A 23,216-nucleotide genomic window follows, 5' to 3' on the forward strand; every position below is an offset into this window, starting at 1 on the left:
CCAGGAGTTGCCAGTAAGCCCTGCCGTGGCCAAAGCTGCATGGTGACAGCCTTCAGTTTACCTGCTTCCAGCTCAACTAAATGTCCCCTGAGAAATAGCCACATGGGCTGCCTGGCCACTGCACCTGCTGGTGGGGCATCCTTGGTCTCTTCCCTCCCCCTGACATCTGCACCCCCACCTTTGGTGTCATTTCTCCTCTGAGTTTCCCAGAGGTGTTGGGGCAGGTGAGATCATAGGGAACCCCCCTTCCCACTCCCTGAAACAGCCCCACCCCTACTTTAGAGCCCCCAGTAATGCCTCCTGCCAGGTCTCTGGTCAGTACAAGGACAGGACTTACCTGCACACTTCCCAACAGGAAGTTGTGTCACAGGACTGACCCCCCAGAGCATCTTGTGAGTCTACAGCTTCTTTTCTGGGGCCTGAGTGAAGGAGTACCCCCTGCTGGAGGCCTGGAGCCATGACCAAAGTGCCCAGGGCTGCAGAGGAAGCATTCTGGCCTGTGGAAGAAGAGAGAGGGCTGGGGCTGCATTGCAGTTCTGCAGGTAATACCTCTACCTATGATGCTAGCATTTGTTTCAGAGCGCTGGTTCAAGTCCCAGCTGCTCAGCTTCTGATCCAGCTTCCTGCTGGATGTGTTTGGGAAAACAGTGAAGGATGGCCCCAAGGGCTTGCCTTCTTGTTATCCTCGTGGGAGACCTGGAGGGAATTCTTGGTTCCTGGCTTTGGCTCAGCACCAGCCCCAGTCCCAGCTGTTGTGGCCATTTGGGTAGTGAACCAGCAGATGGAAGGTGTTTCTCTCTCTAACTCAACCTTTCAAATATGCAAGTAAAACTTAAAAAGAAAAATAGGGGAGTGTGTCTGGATGATGATCATAGCAGGAAGTCCCCCCAAGAGCTCTGTGTCCCCAGCTCCCCATCTCTGCCCTCACAGTGGGAGCCCCAGCTTGGCACCAGGACCTGTCTGTAGAGTTGGGGGATCCCTGTCCTCCCTGGCAGGGGCAGGCGTCTGGGGTGTATGGAAGAGCATTGGCTTCTGTTCTCATCACCCTCTGCGGAGACCATCAGTAGACTTCACTGCCCAGCTGCAGGTGGCCTCTGACCTTCCGGGGTCAGACACCGAAGGTGGTGTGCATGGGGAATGGAGAGAGAGAGAGAGAGAGAACTTAAACCCTGGAGAGGCGGGGGAAGGGAAGCCAGGGAGAGGGGCCTGGGTGGAAGTGAATGTGCTTTGCGCTCTCCCTGGGCTGTTTCCATGGTTTCCAAATTCAGCATGAGTCACTCTTCTCCTGAGCCCTGGAGAGTACCCCAGAGCTCCTTCTTTGGGCTTAGAAGCAGCTGCAGCAAGGTCATCGCTCATGCTCACGCCCGCTGTCAAGATGCTGGGCTGGGGGCTGTGCTTACATGGGGTCTGGGGGTGGAGGCCAGACTGTGCATCCTGCAGGGCCCAGATCAACCACTGTACTTTCCTGGTTCCACATGAGGAAGTCCTGCTTTGCCTCTCATTTCAGAATGGTTTGGTCATTTACTTATGGACCCTCCCCATCTGCCTGCTCCTGGGTCTGGTTAGCTTGGCCCGGGTGCTTCATCATGCCTAGGAGGCTGCTGTGGATTAGAAATGTCACTTTGTGCCCTCATGGAACAGCTGGACCTGCACATGCCTCCCAGCCTCGCTCCACACAGCCTGGAATATACCATGTGAAAGTGGGAATCTTCCACATTGCAGGAGGAACCACCGGACAGGAGGGCGGCGCTCACTCTGCTTCCCAGGGAGCTTTTTCTCCCAAGGCGGGGTCCTTCTCCAAGGGCTCAGTGAGAATCATGTGAAACTGCCCTGGGCGTTCTGGAGGGCAGCACAGCTGGACCACCTGCGTTTGCTGTGTCCTGCTTTCCTTGGGGACCAAGGCTGGGGACACCACCTTGAGTCAGCCCAGGACCCCCGGCTGCGTGCCCCATGTTCTACCTGTGAAATAGCACAGCCTGCTGACCAGCAAGGACTGCGCTGAACTCACCTTAGTCTACAACTTCTACTCACAGCCAGAGAATGACAATGTTCAGCTGCAGACCAGGTGTGAGGTGGCTGTGCCACACGGCACCCCCGTGAGAGCTAGGTCTGGGGTCAGGGTCTTGCCTGTCCATCTGGCCTGCCCCTGAGACTGCCTGGCAGGCCTTGGTGAGGACCAGGAGAGAACTGGTATATCTTTGCAAAGTGCTTTGGTGCCAGCCGGCAAGCAGAGCTACTGATAGAACATTCTGTGATGACAGAAAGGCCCAGGGAGGTCCACAGCTCTTGGACATTGGCTCAGCTTCCTGGAGAAATGAATTTATAGTCTTTGAATCATCTTTACTGGATTCAGACCTTCATTATTATTTTTCTCTATGTCATCTTAGCTCATTTACATTTGAGTGCATATGGCTAGTGGCCTTTGTGATGAACATGGCCACTTCCCAGCTTTGTGAGTAGGAGTGCAAATTAAGGAAGGGAGTTCAAGGCAGTCCATGGTAGGATGCTGGCTCAGCACTTCTGCTGTGTCCAGGGCACAACCAATAAGAAGGGTGGTGTTGTGGGCCTGGTGCAGAAGCCTAGTGGTTAAAGTCCTTACTTTGCATGTGCCAGGATCCCATATGGGTGCCAGTTTATATTCTGGCTACCCCACCTCCCATCCAGCTCCCTGCTTGTGGCCTGGGAAAGCAGTAGTAAAGGATGACTCAACGCCTTGAAACCCTGCATGGTGTATGAGAGACCCGGAAGAAGCTCCTGGATCCTTGGGGAGTAAACCAGCAGATGGAGGATCTTTCTCTTTTTTTCTTTCTCTTTGTAAATCTGACTTTCCAATAAAAATAAATAAATCTTTAAAAAAAAATGTCAGTGTTGTAAGCAGTGGATTAGCCCACTGCACCACAATACAGGCTCCCATCCCAATGTTCTGACAGCTCCTTCCTCCCTTGTACTCTTGTACTCTTCCCTTGTACTCACTCTGGGGAGTGAACCAACACATGCAAGATCGCTGTCCCCCCACTGTAACCCTGCCATTGCTCTCCGTGTATGCTGAATTACCTAACTGAAAGGAAATCCCAGGCAGAATCCCAGACTGCATTTGAAATAGGAATCAATTTCAAGGAAAATAAACCCCACTAACCTTGATTCCCTAAAAGAGAAATGTTAATAAATACATTTTATTTATTATCACATTTAAATCTTCCATGTGCAGGTTCATTCTCCAAATGCTTGCAATAACTGGGTGTGGGCCAAGCACCAGCTATTGCAACCCTAACCCTGACCCCAACCCTATCCCTATCCTGGGACCTAGGGTTCAGTCTAGGTCTCCCATGTGGGTGGCAGGGATCCAAGTATTTGAGCCATCACTGACAGCTGCCTTCCAGGATGTACGTTAGCAGGAATCTGGGAGTGGAAGCATAGCCGGAACTTGAGCCTGGGCATTCCGACGTGGTATACAGGTGTCTTAGGCCTCATCCCTACCGCTGTCTGCGTGCTCAGCGCCCTCCGCAACCCTCCACAGTGGGCATGACATCTTGCTATAGACCAGGAGCTGTCTTTGTGCTAGGGACCCCCTTGATTGTTGGGGGGAACATGGGGACCCCTTTCCCTAGAATAAAATACCGAAATACATAAGGTAAATACTGAAATACATATGTATACATACATATACAGGACTTCAAAAGGAAACAAGATTATGATAATAGTCTACGACCGAGGGTGTGACGTAGCAGCGTTATGCTTCTTCACCAGTGCACCAAGTCTCAAGGCTTCGCTGTGGGTCAGACGCTGTTGTCGTCCCCAAGTGTGAAGGACAGAGCTAACGCTAATGTGATTTCTACCTGCGACAGAGTCACAGGTGCTGGAGACACCCCGTGGTTGGAGGCCCACACTCAAAATGGAAGGGACATTTCAGTGAGGGGCTAACGGAAGTGAAGCTGCCAGTTTTTCTCTAGCCATAATTCAAGGATCTCCTGACGTTCACCAGCAGGACCGTTGTGTCTGGCCTGTCTTCTGTCCTCCGCCAGTCCTGCCCCCTCTGTGACCCTGTGGTGCCTGATACAGAGCCTGGAACATGACGTGGACCTGATGTACCTTGCAGGTCTCCTGGAAATGATAACAAAACTTCCCTGAAGCACAGAGAGGCCTCAGCTGAGGGGGAGCAGGTCTGGGCCAAGGGTGCAGGGCTCCGAGGAGACCTCCAGGCTCAGCCCCCCACTAGGCACTGGGTCTTTCTGCTATCCACACAAACTGCAGCCTGGCCTTGGGCTACTGGCAGCGTGCTCTTGCCTTCTTCCGCCTCCCTTGGGCATGGCCGTAGGCCCCCCAGCCCCAGCCTGGGATTGCAGCTGTTCTGGTTGACAAATGGGCCGCTGGCTTCCTGTACTGGGGCTGGAGCAGCGGGGCAGGCAAAGGAAGGGCTATAATTAGCAGGAGTGGCCGGGGTTGCAGGCTGGCACTGACAGATCATCTTATACTCAGATGGGTAAACTGACGTCATCGGAGATGTAAGTGCTGTTTGGAAATTATGAACTTCTTGGAGAGCTTTTTGCCGGCCTCTCCCCCTAGCTCCGTGCCCCTGGGGACACTTGGGCAAGGAGCACAGATGGCCCTGTGCTGGGTGGGGGACCCCCCCCATCCAGGCTGTTGGCAGGTCTGGGGCTGCAGCATCTTCAGCTGCAGCAAAACCGGGGCCACAGTGGCGGTGGCGTGGGGAGGCCCAGGCTTACATTGTCATGGGAGTCTTTCCCATGGTTTTTGCAGTCTGGAAATGTCACAGGCTAATGGGAATGCTTTTTAACGGGGGAGTTAGATCAGAGCAGGGGAAGTTATGTGTCCTGCCAGGAAGGCTGGCTGAGTGTTCCCGGGGCTCACTGAAAGTCAAAGAAAGTCAAAGAAGCTACTGGCTGCCTTTCTGGAGCGGACTGGGGTCAGCTGCAGTCAGAACTGGGGCCAGGGACAGCCAAGTGTGGGAGGATGCCTTCCAACACAGTGACTGCAACCCCAAGCGCAGCTGTGTGCAGAATGGAGGGTCTGGGTCCGCCTGGGGGCAGGGAGCATGGTGCCAGCTTGTCAGCCCCGTGACCCCATCTTTCCAGAGAAATTTTTTTTTTTTTTTGCAACAGGAACTAGAACTGTTCAAATTGCATAGAATCAAGCCTGTAAATACTAACCAGTAGTGGTGGCTTCAGTATTGAGGTGAGAATTCATCTTTTCCTTAGGGTGGAAGATAAAGGAAGATAGGCTTGGCCAAGCTGTCCCTGAACCTGGGCTCCTGCTTGATAACAGTCCTCAGCTGCAGGGCAGGAACCCAGGGCTCTGGGTTCTGGGTTCAGGTCATGGGTCAATGAATGGTTCCTTACAGGTGGCAATTAAAAAGGCAGGATGGGGAGGGGATTTGGCTTTTAAAAGGCTCCTTGAGGTGGCACTGTGGTGTAGCAGGTTGGCTGTCACTTGCAATGCCAGCATCCCATGTGGGTGCTAGTTTTTGTCTTAGCTGCTTCACTTCCCGTTCAGCTCCTTGTTAATGTGCTTAGGAACCACAGCAGAAGATGGACTAAGTGCCTGGGCCCTTGCCACCCACATGGCAGACCCCGCTGAGGCTCCTGGCTCCTGGCTCCTGGCTTGACTCAGCCTTGGTCTTCCCAGCCCCTAGGGGAATGAAGCATCGGAAGGAAGATCTCTATCTCTCCTCTGTCTGTAACTTTGCCTTTCAAATAAATAAATACATCTTGAAAGAAAAATGTCTCCTCAGCTGTTGTTCTCCTTGCTGGGGGCTAAGCTGGCCTTGAATGATGATCTCAGCGGCTTCTGGGCTTGGGAGCATGAGAGAGCTGGATGGTTTCTGCTTAATCTTTATCAAGGGTGGGTTTTTCCTGTGGGCACTGTTTTCCTGTAGAGGGATGGATGTGTGTACATGTGTGTTCCTGCATTATACAACTTAAAATTTACCTAAGTGGGTGATTTTCATGACATCACTGCACCCTGGTTTCCCTGCTGTGACCAGGTTGTCAGTAAGTGGCTGGTGAAGAAGTCCATTCATGCCTTCAGCCCCCAGCTGATGGGTGCGGGAAAAACATCTCTTCTAGACTTGGGGGCGGTGGGTCTCAGGGAGCTGGACCCAAGATGCTGTGTTGTGGCAGTCTGTTTGCCAGGGTGGGACTTCGGGCCTCCCTGTCCCTCGTCCAAGCTTGGGGCAACTCAAGCACTTCACTTTATTCAGGACGGTCTTGGCGCTGTCGCCGGAAGGCGCCCTGGGCTCGTGTGGGGATGTGATATGATGATCTGGGAGGAGGCTGGTGTAGGCCTGGGCATGGCTGGAGGGGTGGTTTGGGTCGAGTTCAGGATGCCTACGCTGGGGCAGGTGCTATGTGTGGTGTGTGCCCCACCAGCATCCTGTCTGTATTGTCCCTCACTTCCTTTGCCTGGACCTTGGCTGCCAGCGTCACAGCTTCCGGTTTCTCTCACAGGTTTCGGGTCTCTGCCTTCCGGAGTAAGTCTGGATCCTTGGACAGGCTGGAGCCTGGGTAGCCAGCTTCTGACTCAGATGCAGGGGCTCCACGGGAAAGCCCAGCTCTCAGTCATCCAGCGGATGCAGTATCTAATGCTTGATTGCACTTCCGCTACATCAGGACGGTCAAGGGGTGTCCACGATGGCAGAAAGTCCCTCTTCTCCTACCCCAGCATGGGCTTGGGCATATTAAATCTGATGAAACACCAAGGCAGGAAATAAAACAGAGAAAGGGGAATCAGGGTTTTCCACCTGTAAACAAGGTGATCTCCCAGTTGCTTCCAGGAGCAGGTAGCACTGGGCAAAGGCAGGAAGAAGTAGCAAGTGTGGAAGTCAGGAGAACATCCAGCTGTGGGAGTGGTCTGTGCAAAGGTCCTGGGGTAGGCATGCTTGGCCTGTAGGATGATAATAAAGAAGCTAGCTTTTCCTGACTGGGGACTTGCAGTGTGTTCTGGTAGCAGGGTTCACAGAGTGCTACTTAAAAATCCCCTTGAAATTCCTTCTGCACCAGTCATTGGCGTTCCTTGTGGTCAGCCAGAAGGTAAATTCCGTGTTGATGACGTAGCCTGAGAGGTCCCCACACCCCCACTTCCCTAGCCGTTCCAGGCTTTCCTCTGGGTGCCATGCCTGCTCAGCATGTATTCTACAGCCCCGTGCCATCAGCTTCACCGCCTCTCTGCCTTTGTTTTAGTGCTACAGCCTTGCAGAAAGCAGAGGAGAGAGTACCACAGAATGGACATCTTCATGCCCATTGTTCAGATGGGAACACAGACCTGCTGAGTCTGAGGCCCAGCGTTAGCCAGGGGCAGAGCTGAGACCTCCAACTGGCACTGTGTCCTCCCAGAAGAAGATGACTTGCTGGGACTGCCGTCATGTGAAATCCCACAGACAGAGTGGCATAAAGAGCAGATGCTCCTCATAGTTCTGGAGTTTGGATGTTCAAGCGCAGGGTCAGTTCCTGCCTCTCTCCGTGCATGTGGCCGACTCCTCTGAGCATCTTCACCTGGCTTTTATTCTGGGAGTGTCTGTGTTGTGACATCTTAAGGCACCCCAATGGCTGCCTTGTAGTTTCATCACTTTTAAGGCCCAGTCCTTGCTCGGGTTCTAGGGGCTGGGATGGCAGCAGGAATTGAAGGGATGCCACCCCCCAAACTCTGTGATCACTAAAGGGAACTGTCCAGCCACAGGCATAAGCTCCCCTCCCCCGGAACTCATGGCCAGAAGATCTGCTGGCCAAGTGTGCCTACTCTCTCACTCCCTGTTTCCTTGCCACAACAGCTGATCGGGGGTCTGGTTCTGTCCGTGGGCATCTATGCAGAGGTAGAACGGCAGAAATACAAGACGCTGGAGAGTGCCTTCCTGGCTCCAGCCATCATTCTCATCCTGTTGGGGGTTGTCATGTTCATCGTGTCCTTCATTGGTGTCCTGGCCTCCCTACGAGACAACCTGTACCTCCTCCAGGCGGTAAGTCAGCCCCTCCTGCCTGCCCCTGATTGGAGTCCCCAGGAAGCCAGGGAACCCAGTCATGGGCCCTTGGACAGCTTGGGTCCTGGAATCCCTTCCTCACTTGTGCCAGCATCCACAGAGCGCTTTCTAGAGCACTTAGCCCAGGAGTGCCGGACCACCTGCTCTGGGCACACATGCTGATCTGACTCCTGTTTTTTGACCTACACCCTGTTCATTGGGGCCCTCCCCTTGGATGGAGAAACCACATGCAAATGAGAGTGAGCAGAACCTGAAGGGAGTGGTGGCAGCAAGTCATCAGTCCCTGTGGCCTGGAATGGTTCATTCAACATCCCACCCAGCTGTCAGAGCAGACACACATGCTGAGTCTTCACAGCTCTTGATCCCATAAGGTCTGTCCTGGTAACTCCAACGAGGCCCCTGGGGTGCTGGTGGCCATCCTAGTATCAGGAAATAGTGACCTCCGGCTGTGGCTGGTGGGGGTGGGGTCCCCAAAGCTGGGGCCACATTGTGGGCAGGCTTCTTCACTCTGTGTGCATACTGTCTTCCAGTTCATGTACATCCTCGGGATCTGCCTTATAATGGAGCTCATTGGTGGTGTGATGGCCCTGATCTTCCGGAACCAGGTGGGTCTGGGGACCGAGTCACGGGCCATGGGAGATGGTGCTGTTGCAAGAGGGCAAGGAGAGTGCTGGCCCCACGAGCCAGAGCCACACATGGCCACGGGGGAGGGCATGGGGGCAGTCACCCGGGGATGATCTTGTGGGTCCTTGCAGGTCGAGCTTTAGGAGTGTGGGACTTTTTCTGCAGGCAGTTGGCCAGAGCCTCTAGGGAGTTTTTGGTCGGATGTGCCAGCATCCAGCTGTTTCGCTCTGGCTGCTGAGTGGCAAGTGGACAGGAGGCACATGTGTTTGGGAGGGGGGTATGCTGGCAGACTCTGCTGCTCTGGATGTGGGAGTGAGGGTGGGAAGGACACTTGTGTCCCAGCCAAGGCAGGGTTTGCCTTGTCAGGACGCTTAGAGCTGGGAAGGTTTCCATCTCCTTCCCTGCAGGCGAGGGGACCTGGGCCAAGGCTCTTGGTCTCTCCCATCCTCCAGGGTCACAGCACCTGGCTCACGGTGTTTGGGTTGCAAACTGGGGGAAAGCATGAGTAGGATGGCCCCAGTATGGGGTTGGCCTGTGGCAGACAGTCACCAGCTTCCAGTTCCCAAGGCCCCAAGAGAAGCCAGCCCGTACCCTGTCTTCTCCCATAGCATTCTCTTGACTTCATCGTGCTTCAGTGTAAGCAGAGGGCATGACCCACAGGGCATGTTTTCAGAGTTTAGGCCTGGCTGTCTCCAGGCCTGCCTCTACCCCAGACAGGGTGGCTCCCAGTGCCCCTGGGCAGTCACCTTTGGGATGGGCATCAGGGCCACAGCCAGATGATCTCTTGTGTCCGAAGTTGAGCCCAAAGCTGCTGTGGTGGTCCCCATGCTGAGCTGAGCAGAGCCCAGCCCTTACACAGCCCACCTACAACCCTGACCAATCCTCTACGCATCTGGCTGGCCTTCCAGTCCAGGGCAGGATAGATAGAGGCTGTACCTGCTCTGCCTGGGCCCTCTATGGCCGGCCTCTCTACTTTCCTACAACCCAGGGGTTCTTCCTGTTTCATGAGACCCGGGAAAGGGCCAATGTCTGTCACATCAGGAGAGTCACTGAGGGACACGGAGGTTAAGAGTCCTCCAAGAACACACAAGGCAGAGACGGCCCTGGGAGGCAACCCCAGCCAGTCGTGCTACCTGCTCCTGCCCTCTGCCCTGAGTGGGCAGGTACTGGCCAGGGGCTCAGTTTCAGCAGCATGGTGGAGGAGGGAAACATGTTTGTTATATTTGCCAGGGAGAAAGATTTCCTGTGCTGCCAGCCAGGACTCCCAGCCAGCTCTGAGCTTTGTAGGGGTCACGGGTGAGGGTTTGCCTGGCTGGAGCCCAGGTCCAGGCCATGGTCAGCAGCGTCCCTGGCCCCAGGAAACAATTGCGTCCTAAGTGCACTGCGGCTCTGGTCTCAGGGATCATTGTGCAGAGGCTAGCTGCTCAGTCACTGGCCATTGCCCTGGGGGTCACTCAGGGCCATGACATCATCCCCTTCTCTCAAGGGAGGGAGCTCAACCGAGACAAAGGCATCCGCTGATGAGGTCTCCAAGAGTCCCTCTGAACACGTGGCTCAGAGTGCTGGAGAGCCTGGGGCAAGGGTGAGAGCCTCCACTTAGCCCCAGTCCAGTGGATGCCACAGCCCATGGCATGTGTTCCGTCTTCTTGGATGGTGTCCCGTTGGGGGAAGGTGCCAGCGTGCAGCCCAGGAAGGGCCCTCATGGTCAAGGACTCTAAACTGTTTGGAAGCTTAGGGTGGGGCATAATTTAATGAACTTAAAACCAGGATACAAAACTATAAATTATTTATTTCATTTGCAAAGCAGCAAGATAGACAGATCACCTACTTGTTTGCTCCTCCACTACCTCCTGGTGCCAGGGCTGGGCCAGGCGAAGCCGGAAGTCAGATACTCCACCCAGGTCTCCCATGTGGGTGGCAGGGGCCCACGTCGTTGAGCCATCACCTGCTGCCTCCGAGGGTATGCGTTCTTAGGAAACTGGAATGGAAGTGCAGCCAGAACTTGAACCCAGGCACCCTGATATAGGGTGTTAGTGCTCCAAGTGGTTCGTATTTACCATGTCAAACACTACCCCAGATACAGAGTCACAAATGCAGATCTTCACAGTGAGAAAAAGATTTGGAAAGATGGGAAAAAATCAACACTGACACTGTCACAACTTACTTCCCCTGAAGGGTAGGACCTGGGTGATACTTATTTTCTCCTTTACATCATTCCTCTAACTCCCCAAATTCCTTCTTGCTTAATAGTCAAAGGGAAAATAATTCATAAAGAAAAACAAGCATCCCTTCCAATGTGATGTCATTGCATGTCAGAGCATAGACCGGGAGCTGCTTCTGTGGATGGTGATAAGAAGGGACTGTGTAAGGTGGAAAAAAGAGGGGAAGAAAGCTGGCATTGTGGCATAGAAAGTAAAGCTCTCGCCTGTTTAAGTTCTGGCCGCCTCATTTCCAATTCAGTTGCCTACTAATGTGCTTGGGAAGGCAGCACAAGATGGCCTAAGTACTTGGGCCCTGCAACCATCTGGGGAGTGAACCAGCCTGCAACGCCCTCACCCCCCCGCCCCGCCCAATCCAGGAAGACGCAGGCGCAGACAGCTTCTTCACAGCCTCCATCCTTCCCTCCTTCGGGCTCCCACGGCTCTCTTTGATCCTGCTTGCCAGGACTGGGGCAGATGTCAGTGTCGCGGGCAATGAGGACAAGACCCCAACTTCTAGAGGGACTGGGCAAAGCCCAGAGATGACATTTTGAAGGAAGACAGCCCTGGGTCAGCTGACTACTTCGACCCCAAGCTCTGGGAACCTGGCAGGCATTGAGTGCAGCCGGCTGGCTTTGGGGCTGGGAAACTAATGTAAAAGTTTCTGGTTGCATTCAGGACCCCAGGACGCCGCCATCCCCAGGGGACCAATGCCCTGGGCCATCAGCTGGTCCCTCCACTCCTTCTCTGATCTGTGGTCCCTGTGGAATCCCCATTCATTCAAAATGCAGGGGATGTGGGGGGGTGGTGGTGGTTTGACATAGTGGCCTCAGCTATTTTTAGAATTGGATGTCACAGAAAAACCAGAAAGGCTAGCTCTTCCAGCAGGTGGGTGGGCTCATACAGCACACTCAGACTGTATGTCCATCCATCTGTGGTTTTGATGCTTGCTTGCTTCCTTCCGGCCTGACATTCTTTATACGCACCCAGTGAAAGGTGCTTCTCTCTCCGCCTCACTGGAGCTGCCCCTGCTGGTGTGACCTGGGTCTAACCTGACACTCTGAGTGGCACAGGGTGTGTTTGGCTCCTGGGAGTGGCAGAGGGCGCCAGGGTCTTTTCTCTTCCTTGCTGCCTTCTCATTGTGAATGTGTTCCTAGTGGCTCTGGGTCTCTCTGGATGTTACTGGCGCTTTGTACAGCTATGCAAGCATTACAGTGGGCAGCCTGTACCACCTGTAGCTGCTTCTCCACGGCTGTCCCAGTACAGGAAGAATTCAGTGTCCTGCTATCTCCCCAGCTCTCTCTCTCTCCCTCTCTCTCTCTCTCTCTCTCTCTCTCACACACACACACACACACACACACATACACACACTCTTACCAAACCCAGCAGGTCCCAGTGAACTTCCTGATGGGAACTAGGGCTGCCCTGGGCTGTTCATCCCCCTGCCTTGCTAAGAGGTGGATGGAAGGCCTGGTTTTCACAAAAGTGTTTTCTCAGGTTGGTGCCCTTGGAAAGTGCCCAGGGCCAGGGCTACTTTGAGGATAGAAGCCAGCGCTGTCACCCTAGCAAGGGCAGAACTCCTCAGGCCATCAGTATCCTTTCTGCCACCCTTTCTCTCCCTTCTCTGGACCTTCTGCCCACCTCTATCCCACCCTGTTACCAGCTCCAGGGGATTCCCCAGAGCAGAGGGTCCCAATGGTTGGCTGGAGGGGACTGGGTGGCTAGGAGGGATGTGGTAGCTTGGAAGAAGCTGCCCGCCCTGCCCATACCCGCAGGCATGGCCTAAGCCACACCCCTGCCGCTGGTATCACCCCTGCTCCAAGCCCTACCAAGGGTCCTTGCTGTTAGCTGTGAGCTAACAGCCTGCCCCACCCTGGGGAGCAGATGGACTCCACCCTGGTGTCTTGTTTCCTAGCCCCTTGCTGGGGCCAGCTGGCCTGGCCCATCTTCCAGCAGAGCGGGCACCCGGGGTTGGTGATGCAAGGGCCTCTGGGGAGGGCAGACTGCCTCTCCTCGCAGCATCTCAACAGACCTGGGAGGGGGCGCAGACTGGTGCATTCAAAGACTGTCCAGAGCCTGAATCTGCTTTCTGATACTCGACAAGGGTTTGCTGGCTCCATTCCCTAGGCTTTGTGCACCGTGTGTCCCCAGGGGTCAGCAACCTCTACGTTCCTCTTGTCCTGATAGAGCAAGACGGTTCCCACCTAATCCCTCAGCTCTTGTCTTGGCACCTTACGGTGGGATGGATGGTGGGATGGATGGGCACTCTGCTGCCAGCAGCTCTGCTGTGGTGTGCGAGGGGTCCAGCATGGTGGCCCCAGGGTTTCTGACCTTGATGGCAGCCACTCACCCTCAAAGCTGGACACTGCCATGGAGAGACTTCCAAGCAGGAAACTGAGGCCATGAGAGGGCATGAGCTGGGAGGGGGCCAGAAGCCTAAGACCACCCTCACCATCTCTTCCCTCCTGCCAAGACACCTCCCTCAGGAATTGCTGGCTCCTGTCTGCATAGAATGCCGCTTTGTCCCCAGCCCCTGCTGATGCCCAGGCGTGGGGCTCTGAAAGCAGCCATTGTCACCGTGAGCCTGGAGCCAGCCTCCCCCACCCAGTCCTGCTGTGGGGCCTTTTGTGTTCCCAGATTTTGGCACAATGGCGGGCTGTTGATCCAGAAAGTCCGGCCTGACTGGCAGAGGGCGACCTGCCAGTGCCCTTCCCGGCCAGGACTGTCTCTGGCCTGTGGGCCCCCACACTGCAGCAAGAGACAGGTCAGGAAACCCCAGTTCCCACCATCCTGGCGAGGATCCTGGGATGCCTGCTTCACCTTCCTCATCTGGAAAGCAAGAGATTGGATGATGGAAGAGTACACAGTGGGACCCAGTGCAGGCCTGATGCTGGGCTGTGGGACCAGGACAGCCTCGTCCCAGCTCAGCCGTGGTAGCCACTTCAGAGCTGGGAGCTGAACCCTCCCACGCAGAGCCTGGGTCATGGAAGTCTGAAGGAATCAGTGTAAATGGTCCCTGCTGGGACAGAGCAGAGAGACTTGAGCTGATGGCCCAGGGCCAGGTGGTGTGTGGTTGGAGAGGTCATGGGTGAACAGGCAGGGCACAGCGGCAGTAAGCAGAGGCACTGGGGCCTGGGGCCCATGGCGTTTGGTGCCAGTCTGGACTTCTGGGAGGGCTGAGTTGGGCGCTACAAGTGCATGGCCCTTTCCTTGCTAACTCTGCCCCTCCACAGACCATTGACTTTCTGAATGACAACATCCGCAGAGGAATTGAGAATTACTATGACGATTTGGACTTCAAAAACATCATGGACTTTGTCCAGAAACAGGTGAGCTGGGAGTTCCGGGTCAGGGATGTGCCTCCCATGCCTGCTGCCCCCCACACAGCAACTGGACCCTGCTCAAGACAGGGCTTTGAGGGCTTGGACCCCTCCTCCATCCCCAGAGTGGGTGGCAGGCTGGCTGGGTGTGTTTGAGCTGGCCCACCGGGGCCGGGGGTCTGGAACCCTTTACATCCGTGCCTGGCCCCACATGTCTGCTCTAGTTGCCCCCCTCTCGCGTTGCAGCACGGTAGCTCCAGGCCTCCTGATTGGGTCCCAGACAGGCCCTTTCCACCGGCCAAGGAGCCTCCTTCCTAGAGATGCGAATCTGATCTTGCTTGACCCAAACCTCTGTCATCACAGCAGGTGCAGGCTCTGGGAGGGCCTATCCGCCCAGGGCTGTGCCTGCCAGCTCTGGCTTGGGCGAGCCGACTCCTGCTCCAATGGAGTGAACTGTTTGTTTTGGAACTATTCTGTGGGCTGGCTTGGAATTTGATTTTTTCCCCCCAGGGTGCAGGAGGAGGTAACGGGCTCATTGGATACCTGCTTGGTGCCAGGCCTGTGCTGAGTTCTTCATACACAGCTCCTTACTGTGGGCTCAGCTTAGCCGTGCCAAGCTGCCATCACTTTTCCTGCTTGATCGGGGCAGCTCTGAGGCCCAGAGAAGTCGATCTGCTGCCTGAGATTACATGGCTGGGAATGGCGCTGGGGTCTGGCCACAAAGCCTTTTGAATTGATCCTGGAAGTTGATGACTCCAGAGCACCACAGGGACTTGGGAAGGGTCTGTTGCTTTCTTTTTTATATTTTTTTTTAATTTTAATTTTATGGTACAATTCCATAGGGTTTGTTATCCCCCCCACACACACACACACAAATTCACACCCTCGACTGATTTTTCCCATGCTATTATAATAGTGTAGTCCTTCATAAACAGTCATAAGTCCATCAGTCTGTTATTTAAGTGTGCCCCGACATTGCTGGTACAGACAATGTCAGACAGTGCAGCATCCCATTGTCCAGACATGTCCAACAGTTTCATTAGGAGTCCATCTTTGATTTGGAAGTAGGGATGGGTACCGCATTGTATCTTCACATCTGGATATGATAATCTCTATTATACCATCACTATACATTCCCTTAAACGAGAAACCATGAAACAAAGTCAACAACAAGTATGGAGTTAAAAAATTTACAGCACCATGGAGTCAAAAAGCATGCCTCTGAATAACCAGTGCACGGATGAAGAACACACAAAAGCCTCTTGGGTACCCCTGATCATGGCCCTCCCCCGCCCCCCGTTAGGCTGTCACAGTGGCTTCCGGCCACTCCTAGTGACTTACTTTGGTGCAGAAAGCTTTGCAAGGTCCAGCCTGTGCTGCCCTCTGCTGCCCTCCCAGCAGCACACCCTCCACTATGGTTCGCTCATTTCTGGTCAAATGGACGTCCACACCTCTGCTGAAACACACGCTCCGTTCTATGCAGGCAGGGCCTCTGCACCTGCCAGCTAATTCTTCCTGCTGCCCATCTCTCTCCTGAGATGCCCTCTCCTCAGACAGTAGCCCTGTCCTCCCAACCCCAAATTGCCCTTGCCCACTCCTTCCCCCTGCTTCCCCAGGTCTGGGGCACACAGTGGAGATGTCCACTCTCTGTCCCCTCCACATGAGTAGTGTGTGCCACCTGGTCTCTGGAGTGCTCAGCCAAATGCCTGGCACATAGCAACACTGCAGTGCAGTCACTCACTGCCTCCCCAGGCCCTGGCAGTGGTGCAGAGGAGGACATGAATGTGCCCGTGTCCTCTTGACCATGGGGAGTATGGCTCCTGGAGCCGGGCTAGGAGAAGGCCAGCGTACAGAAGGTCCATGCAGAGACACTGGAGTCTGGGACACAAAAGCCTGGCACCTGCACAGAGATGCAAACACAAAGGCTGGTGTAGGTGTCTGTGGGAAACTGTCCTTCCAGGATGCACTGGTCCCCTCAACGTGTGCACAGAGCTTGCACACCTCTCAGGGTGTGGGGTGTTCACACCTCCTGGCCGCAGCTGTCACCTGATAGGCCAAGGCGTCTCACAGCGCAGAGGGCATCCCCTGTCTCCTGGCAAGAGGCCCCCAGGTCCGGCCTCTGATGGAGGCTTCTTTCCTGCTTCCTTTCTCAGTTCAAGTGCTGTGGTGGTGAGGACTACCGAGACTGGAGCCAAAACCAGTACCATGACTGCAGCGCCCCGGGGCCCCTGGCCTGCGGGGTGCCCTACACCTGCTGCTTCCGGAACACGGTAGTGAGGCCCCATGGGGATGGGCAGGTGGGGTCCACTCTGATGGTCAAACAGCACTGTGGGTGGTAGATAAATGGGGCTGGGGTGGCCAGAGCTCAAGGGTCCTATGAAGGGAGATGCTGGGCCTGTTAGCATCTGCTGAGCTCCTGTCATAGGCCTGCTGTGGGTCCTTTGGCTGTGCAAACTCATTCCATCCAAACAACAGCCACACATCCATTTTACAGAAGAGGAAACTGAATCCCAGAAAGGTTCTGTGAATCTGACCCGGGTTGTCTGGACTGGGTGGGAGTGTCCTGCCCTGGGGTGCCATAACGGTAGAAGGGAGGGGGGCTTTGAGATGGCAGGAGGCTCCATCGTTTTGCCGGGAGCAGAGCTGGTTGCACATAGAGTGTTTCCTGTGGGCCTCAGGTCCTGGTTGTGGTCACCACAGGGCACTTGGAGCAGGATCTGTGAGGTCCATGCCAGCTCAGTCACCTCCGCAGTCATGCGGGTTGCTCCCTGTGCAGTCACCGTTTATGCACGGGTGACTGTCAGCGGGTATGCCTGACAGCCACGTCCGGGAGCTGTTTGGTTTCTGCCCTGGAACTAGGCAGAGAGCTGGGCCATTACTCACACCCTGAGCAGTCATGGAAAGTTTCTCCTCTGACATCTCCACCGATCCGTGCCCACTGCAGTGCAGCTGTGGTGGGAGCCTCGCCCGGGCGTCAGGCCACCCGCGCCCTAAAAAGGCTGGCCTGGAGGGAACTGCTTCTGCACATTTTGGCTGCCATTTTAGGGTAGAAGTCTGGGCAAGCGGGGTGCCGGGGAGGAGTCCAGGGTTCTCAGAGAGACCTGGTGGAGGCAGGGAGGGGGAACTTGAACTTGGCCACCCTGGACGCTGGCACCTGCATGTGTGTCCCTGCTGAAATGTGGAAACGCAGCTTGCATTCATTCACTTGTTAGTTCATTCAACAGACACTGCTTAAGGACCTACTATGTGCCAGGTGCTGGAGGTAAAACAAGCACAAAGGGAAGTCTCTGCCCGTGGAGGGGAAACTGACAGATACACGGAAGAGCTCAGGGAAGATGGTGGGTGGCATGACAGCACGGAGGAGGCAAGGTCACCAGAAGATGGATTCCCAGGGAAACCTGGAGGGAGCAGGGCAGGTGTCTGGAGAAGGGGATTCTTGGCCGATGGACCAGTGAGTGCAAAGGCCCTGGGGTATGTGAAAAGCAGGTCAGAGCCTAGTGTGACTAGAGGAGGAAGGGGAGGCTGGCAGGAAGAACCATAGTGTGCCCTTAAATGACAGGAGCTGTGTCACTTCAAGTGGCAATGGATCTGACTTGGGTTTGACTGGGGTCCCTTGGCTGCTGTGGCAGGGGCAGCGGAGGTGGACATGGGGAGTCAGGTTAGGACTGTTTAGGGTGCAGAGGCTTGGACACCAGCTCCTGCGGAAGGGCGGGGCTGTAGGCAGAGGTGTGCAGGGCCAAGCCAGCCCGGAGCAGCTCACTCGCCTGCAGACTCCACCGAGTCTATAGGGCCTAGCCCAGGGCAGCATGCGGGAGCGCCAGCTGGATGTTGTTCACCATTCCAGCCCCTGGAAAGCAAGGGAGGGCTTCAGCTGTCCTGCCAAGAGGGAGCGTTGGGCCTTGAATGGCCTCCAGATTGTTCTAGATGTCAGGGTTGGGTAAACAGTGAAGTCAGTGCCCTGGATCTAGAGCTCTGCCCCAGGTGCCCTCAGGCTCCAGCCGCTTCCACAGGAGCTGGTCTGAGAGCACCTCCTGCCAGGTCCTGGTGACCAGGCAGCATGGCAGAGTCGGCTGGCCGGACAGTGACCTGTGGCTCCTGAGCACACTCTTGTGATCCATGTGTCTCCCTGTGTGGAGGGGAGGGTGATGTTCATGGATCATCAAGTTCAGGAGACTCAGCCACGCATGCATCATGTACACAGGCCTCTGAACATGTTTCCTGAGGACCTCTGCGTGCCCAGCCTTCACAAGACTGGTACAAAGCCCCCAAAAGACAGAGCAGAAATTGGACCCAGAGGGGCAATGTCAGCGGCCATGCTGGCCACTCCACTATTCCCCTCTTGTTGCCCTGAGTCCCCTAAAGAGTAGCATTCATTCAACACGGGGGTATTGGAGGATGGGGGCAGGGCTGCAGGGGGCCCAGCTGGCCCCAGGCTCTGGCTGTCTTATGGGGCCACTTGAAGAGAAGACCCTGCAAGGCATGGGAGGTGACAGGTAGTGCCACTGCCCCTGATGGGGTTCAGGGCCTGGGCCCAGTTTTTCCTGGGTCTGAATGAGCAAGGCCAGGAGTCCAGAGAGGGACTGTCCTCTCAGGAGGCAATGTCCTGCAGTGCCCTGGGCCGGAGGGGCCAGAGGCTGTGGGGGAGGGAAGCACTTCCAGGAGCCCTGGCCTTGTCCACAGGTAACCACAGGTGGTAGGAGCCAGTGAGCAGGGGCAGCCCTGGCCTGAGCTCTGAGACAGTGCAAACCGCTTCAGCAGGGCAAGGGGGTCCGGAGCTAGAGTGCCCGGGCTGCTGCTGGGGCAGTCCTGCCATTGGCATTTCTTGGAGCAAAGAGTGGTTAAGGTGCAGACTCAAGCCAGTCTGCCTGGATTGCTTCCACTCTATCCATGCTGCACAGGGCAGCTGTCTGTGCTTCTGTCCCTTCTCTGTGAAATGGGTAGATCAGTTGACTCTTTCTGAGGAAGCCTCATGTAAATGCAATCCACATCTCTTCCAGACAGATGTCGTCAATACCATGTGTGGCTACAAAACTATCGACAAGGAGGTAATGCCCGAAATGCTTTTTCCTGGAAACGTTGCTCTCCTGTCCCACCCACAGGGGGATTGGAGGGCTTGCTGGATGTGGTGCTCCTGGCTGCTGGAGATTCTCCACAGTCCTGGCTCTGAAGTGGAGCTAGAGTCCCAGTGTTTTCTAATCCCACCCAGACACAGAAGGGCTTGGGGGCCCAGAATCTGCTCCCCGCTGCCGCAGGCTGGGAAAGGCCGTATGCTAGGCTGTGCCTAGCCCCTCCCAAGGGTCTGTCCCCATGAGGCCACTGCAGCTCCTGCCAGCGCTCTCAGCAGGCTGTGTGCCCAGCCCTGCTCAGCACCTGTCTTGTTTCTGCCCTCAGTTTGCGGATTGCTCCCATGATGCCCTCTGTTAGAGACCCAGGAGTCCTTGGAGGGCGGCAAGGCTCCTCCGTGGGTCTGCTTCATGGACACGCCAGACCTGGTGCAGACAAGCACCTAGGGTGCTGGGGAGGGAGCTAAAAATAATGCTGACCCTTACTGTGTTAGAGCGGTAGAGTTTGCACAGTGGAGTCCCCAGACCAACAAAAGTGGTGTCACCGAAGGTGTTAGCACAGGACTGGGCCCGGGGACCCAGGCTGAGATTCCCACTATAGACCTATGACAGTTCTCAGCCTATTTGAGCCTGTGGTGACTTCATCTACGACCATCCGTGGGCAACATCTTCACTATGATCCCCCAGTGCCATCTGTAGATGGGGCACCTGCCGTAGGCTCTCTGCACACACTAGTGTAAGTCAGACAGAAGGGACGTCCCGGGGACCAGCTTAGAGCTGCCTAAGGCATATGGATGCTGTGACTCCACAGGCCACGTTAGATGTCACAGGAGATAGCGGAGTCCATGCCTAGACAGGATGCATTCGCAAGCTGGTGCGGCCATGGCACCACCAATGTGGGGACCGCCACACCAGGCACAGTGCTGTCGCCACCCAGGTGCTCTTTAAAAACCAATAAGCCATTGCCAACCAGTCTGAGACAAAGCAAGTCCGAATTGACTATCCCTGCTCAGAAATGCCTGGGGCTAAAGCGTTTTGGATTTTGAGTTTTCTAGATGTTGGGACATTTGCACCTGCAGGATGAGCTCTTTGGGGAATGAGGTCCAAGTGCAAATGTGAAATTCGCTCACATTTCCTAGCCACCGGATGTGCGTCACCTGGAGGCGTTTTGTACACAGTTTTAAGTCATTCTGTGTATGCAGCCAAGTTGCATAGTGTAGAATTTTTTCCCCTGCTGTGTCACGGTGGTATGGGTGGGTTTTTCATCTGCATCGGTGCCCAGGTGCCCATCTGAGAGGCAGGAAGTCAGGACTGCCCTGAGCCCTTCGGTCCCACCAACCCCTCCAATGTAGCAAATGTGGGTTCGGCTGCTGCCGTGGCATCTCCGATACTGCCCATCAAGGCATATGGGAAGTGGAGGTCCAGAACCATCCAGGGCTAGGCTGGGCCTTAGGTGAGTGGCTGCGTGGGCACCTGGGTTTCGGCCAGGTGGGTGCCCACCACTGACCGGCTCTCCCCGCACAGCGCTTCACTGTGCAGGACGTCATCTACGTGAGGGGCTGCACCAACGCCGTGCTCATCTGGTTCATGGACAACTACAGCATCATGGCCGGCCTCCTGCTGGGCATCCTGCTCCCCCAGGTGGGCTGGCTCTGGGTGCAGGGAGTGGCGGTGTGGTGATCACAGGGCAAATGCGGAGAAGGCCCAGATGGGCGGAGGGGAGGAGGCCAGTGTGGGATGTGATACTCCTCCGAGTTCTGTCTGTGAGGCGGGCACTGTTAGCATGCCCACTTTACAAGGGAAGAAGCCAAGGCTTAGCAATATTAAAGTGACTCAGTCCTCTAGGGAGCATGTGACAAACACAGCAAGAATCCCAGCATAGAAGGGTGCAGCATGGAGGTGGGGTGGAGGGGGGAGCTCTAGCATTTCCGGGAGTCAGTGGTCAGTGTGGGGTGCTGAGGCTGCTTGGGTTTCTGGGGCTGGGGCCTGGTCAGCCGGCTCTCACCAGCCCAACCCTTCTGTGCAGTTCCTGGGGGTGCTGCTGACGCTGCTCTACATCACCCGCGTGGAGGACATCATCACGGAGTACTCGGTCACCGACGGACTCCTGGGCCCCGGAGCCAAGGCCAACATGGACACAGCCGGCACGGGGTGCTGCCTGTGCTACCCTAGTTAGAGGCCAGGCCCAGGACAACGGCTTCAGCGGGCCAGGCTGAAGAACACCTGCAAGTCCACACAGGGGGAGTGGCTGAGTAGGACCTGGGCCTCGCTGCCCACACGTGGTGTGGATCGAAGTCGAGGCTGTGCACCTGTGTGGGGGCTCCCGAGGCCGCTGCCTCCCCTGGGGTGGAGCCTGAGGCCCTCCCAGGAGGGGAGTGGCCCTCTCCCCACTGCCACCGTCGGGTCTCTGAGCCCTGCTGAGATCCCGGCTGGGCGATGAGGCGGAGAGGGGCCCCCTTCTCCAAGGGCTGAGCTCAGGGTCCATTTCATTCCTGGCAGTGCCTTGACTGTGGTATTTATGCCTCCTTCAGGCAGCTTTTGTAGTGATTTGTAAGCAAGGGGAGAGGGAGCTGTGTGCCCTGTGGGGCAGGAGGGGCCGTCCCCTTTGCTCCCCCCACCAACCCTGGTGCCTTGAGCCCCTCGCAAGGGCTGCAGCTTCGCTCACCCTTATTTTTCTACATGATTTTTGTAACATTTGTATTTTGTACGGTTAACAGGAGTTTCTGACTAATCAAAGCTGAATGCTCCTCCTCCATGACTCCCATTCCAACTCAGTTCATTAATCAAACAATAAAGATAGGAATTTTTTATTTACCTCTCGTCTGTGCTGTTTTGATGGTGAGGGAAATAACTTCAAAAGCCCTTTGTTGGTGCAAGAATTGAGGAAAGACCACACGGGCGAGGCCAAGAAGCAGCTCAGAGCAGAAGGTAGGGATGACAGCCCCGTTTCACTGACTGGGCGACTGAGACCAAGTGACTTAGGGCACGAGGCTCTACCTCTCGGGGCGGGGTGCGACAGGTGGGGACCAAGGCGAGCTGCCCAGAGCAACTGGCTCCCAGCTCCCATCTAAGCAGCTTCTCCTGCCGAGGGTCTAGTGCCAAGCATAGCTTGGTGCTGGCTGCCCCCTGCTGGAGATGGCGGGACATGCCTGGATCCCCATTCCTATGTTCAAGATTTTCTGGGGCCCGGCGCGGTGGCGCAGTGGTTAAGGTCCTCGCCTTGCACGCCCGGGATCCCATATGGACGTCGGCTCTAATCACGGCAGCCCCACTTCCCTTCCAGCTCCCTGCCTGTGGCCCGGGAAAGCAGTCGAGGACAGCCCAAAGCTTTGGGACCCTGCACCCGCGTGGGAGGCCCGGAAGAGGCTCCTGGCTTCGGATTGGCATAGCATTGGCGCGTTGCGCTCACTTGGGGAGTGAATCATTGGACGGAAGATCTCCCTCTCTGTCTCTCTCTGTATATCTGCCTTTCCAATAAAAAGAATAATAAAAATAAATCTTTTTTAAAAAAAAAAAGATTTTCTGTAAGGATCTTAGTATCCAGGACAATAAAAACAGCCAGAATCTCAGACCTGGAGGACCAACCTCAGGATTGGGAGTGCCCACGAGATCCTCCCATTAGGAGTCAGAAGCTCACCATGCGGACCCTGTAAACCTAGCAGCTGCTGTGAGAAGGGGCAGAGGAGGGGCTGGCATCGTGGCTCGGCAGGTTAAGCCACTTTGGGGAACACTGACTGACATCCTGTACTGAAGCTGTAGGTCGGCTCAGCTCCCCACTCTGCTGTCTGCACCACACTCTCCCAGACCCCTTCAACATTTCTTCTGCATTTTGTCCACCACCTGTCTTAACTTGGACTCTCCTGAAAGCTGACGCAGAGACAAATGCTCCGTGGACGTGGTATATTTGGAAAATGATCCCAGGGTGCAGGCGTGAGGCATGGGGGGCGGGGAGGTGTGCTGTGGAACAAGGAAGGAGACACTGCGTTCCCTGCAGCAGCCGCTCTAATGGCCTCTCGTGCCC

The 23,216-nt window shown here is 55.6% G+C and overlaps 1 protein-coding gene across 2 annotated transcripts in view; it reads left to right on the forward strand.

Moving 5' to 3' along the window:
* TSPAN15 (tetraspanin 15) overlaps positions 1-22,005 on the forward strand; it is a 40,256-nt gene extending 18,251 nt beyond the window's left edge. Inside the window, exons 2-8 of one of the 2 annotated variants that reach the window (XM_040975880.1) lie at positions 7,784-7,969; positions 8,521-8,595; positions 14,046-14,141; positions 16,286-16,402; positions 19,130-19,177; positions 20,720-20,836; positions 21,222-22,005. In XM_040975880.1, the coding sequence (XP_040831814.1) occupies positions 7,784-7,969; positions 8,521-8,595; positions 14,046-14,141; positions 16,286-16,402; positions 19,130-19,177; positions 20,720-20,836; positions 21,222-21,371 (789 nt within the window). In that variant the 3' untranslated portion in view covers positions 21,372-22,005. The remainder of the gene's footprint in view (positions 1-7,783; positions 7,970-8,520; positions 8,596-14,045; positions 14,142-16,285; positions 16,403-19,129; positions 19,178-20,719; positions 20,837-21,221) is intronic. The other variant, XM_040975881.1, reaches the window with a different exon arrangement.
* The last annotated feature ends 1,211 nt before the right edge of the window (positions 22,006-23,216 follow it).

The sequence above is a fragment of the Ochotona curzoniae genome, unplaced genomic scaffold (assembly GCF_017591425.1).
Source record: "Ochotona curzoniae isolate NIBS_2020 unplaced genomic scaffold, NIBS_Ocur_1.0 contig_2692, whole genome shotgun sequence".
NCBI lineage: Eukaryota > Metazoa > Chordata > Mammalia > Lagomorpha > Ochotonidae > Ochotona > Ochotona curzoniae.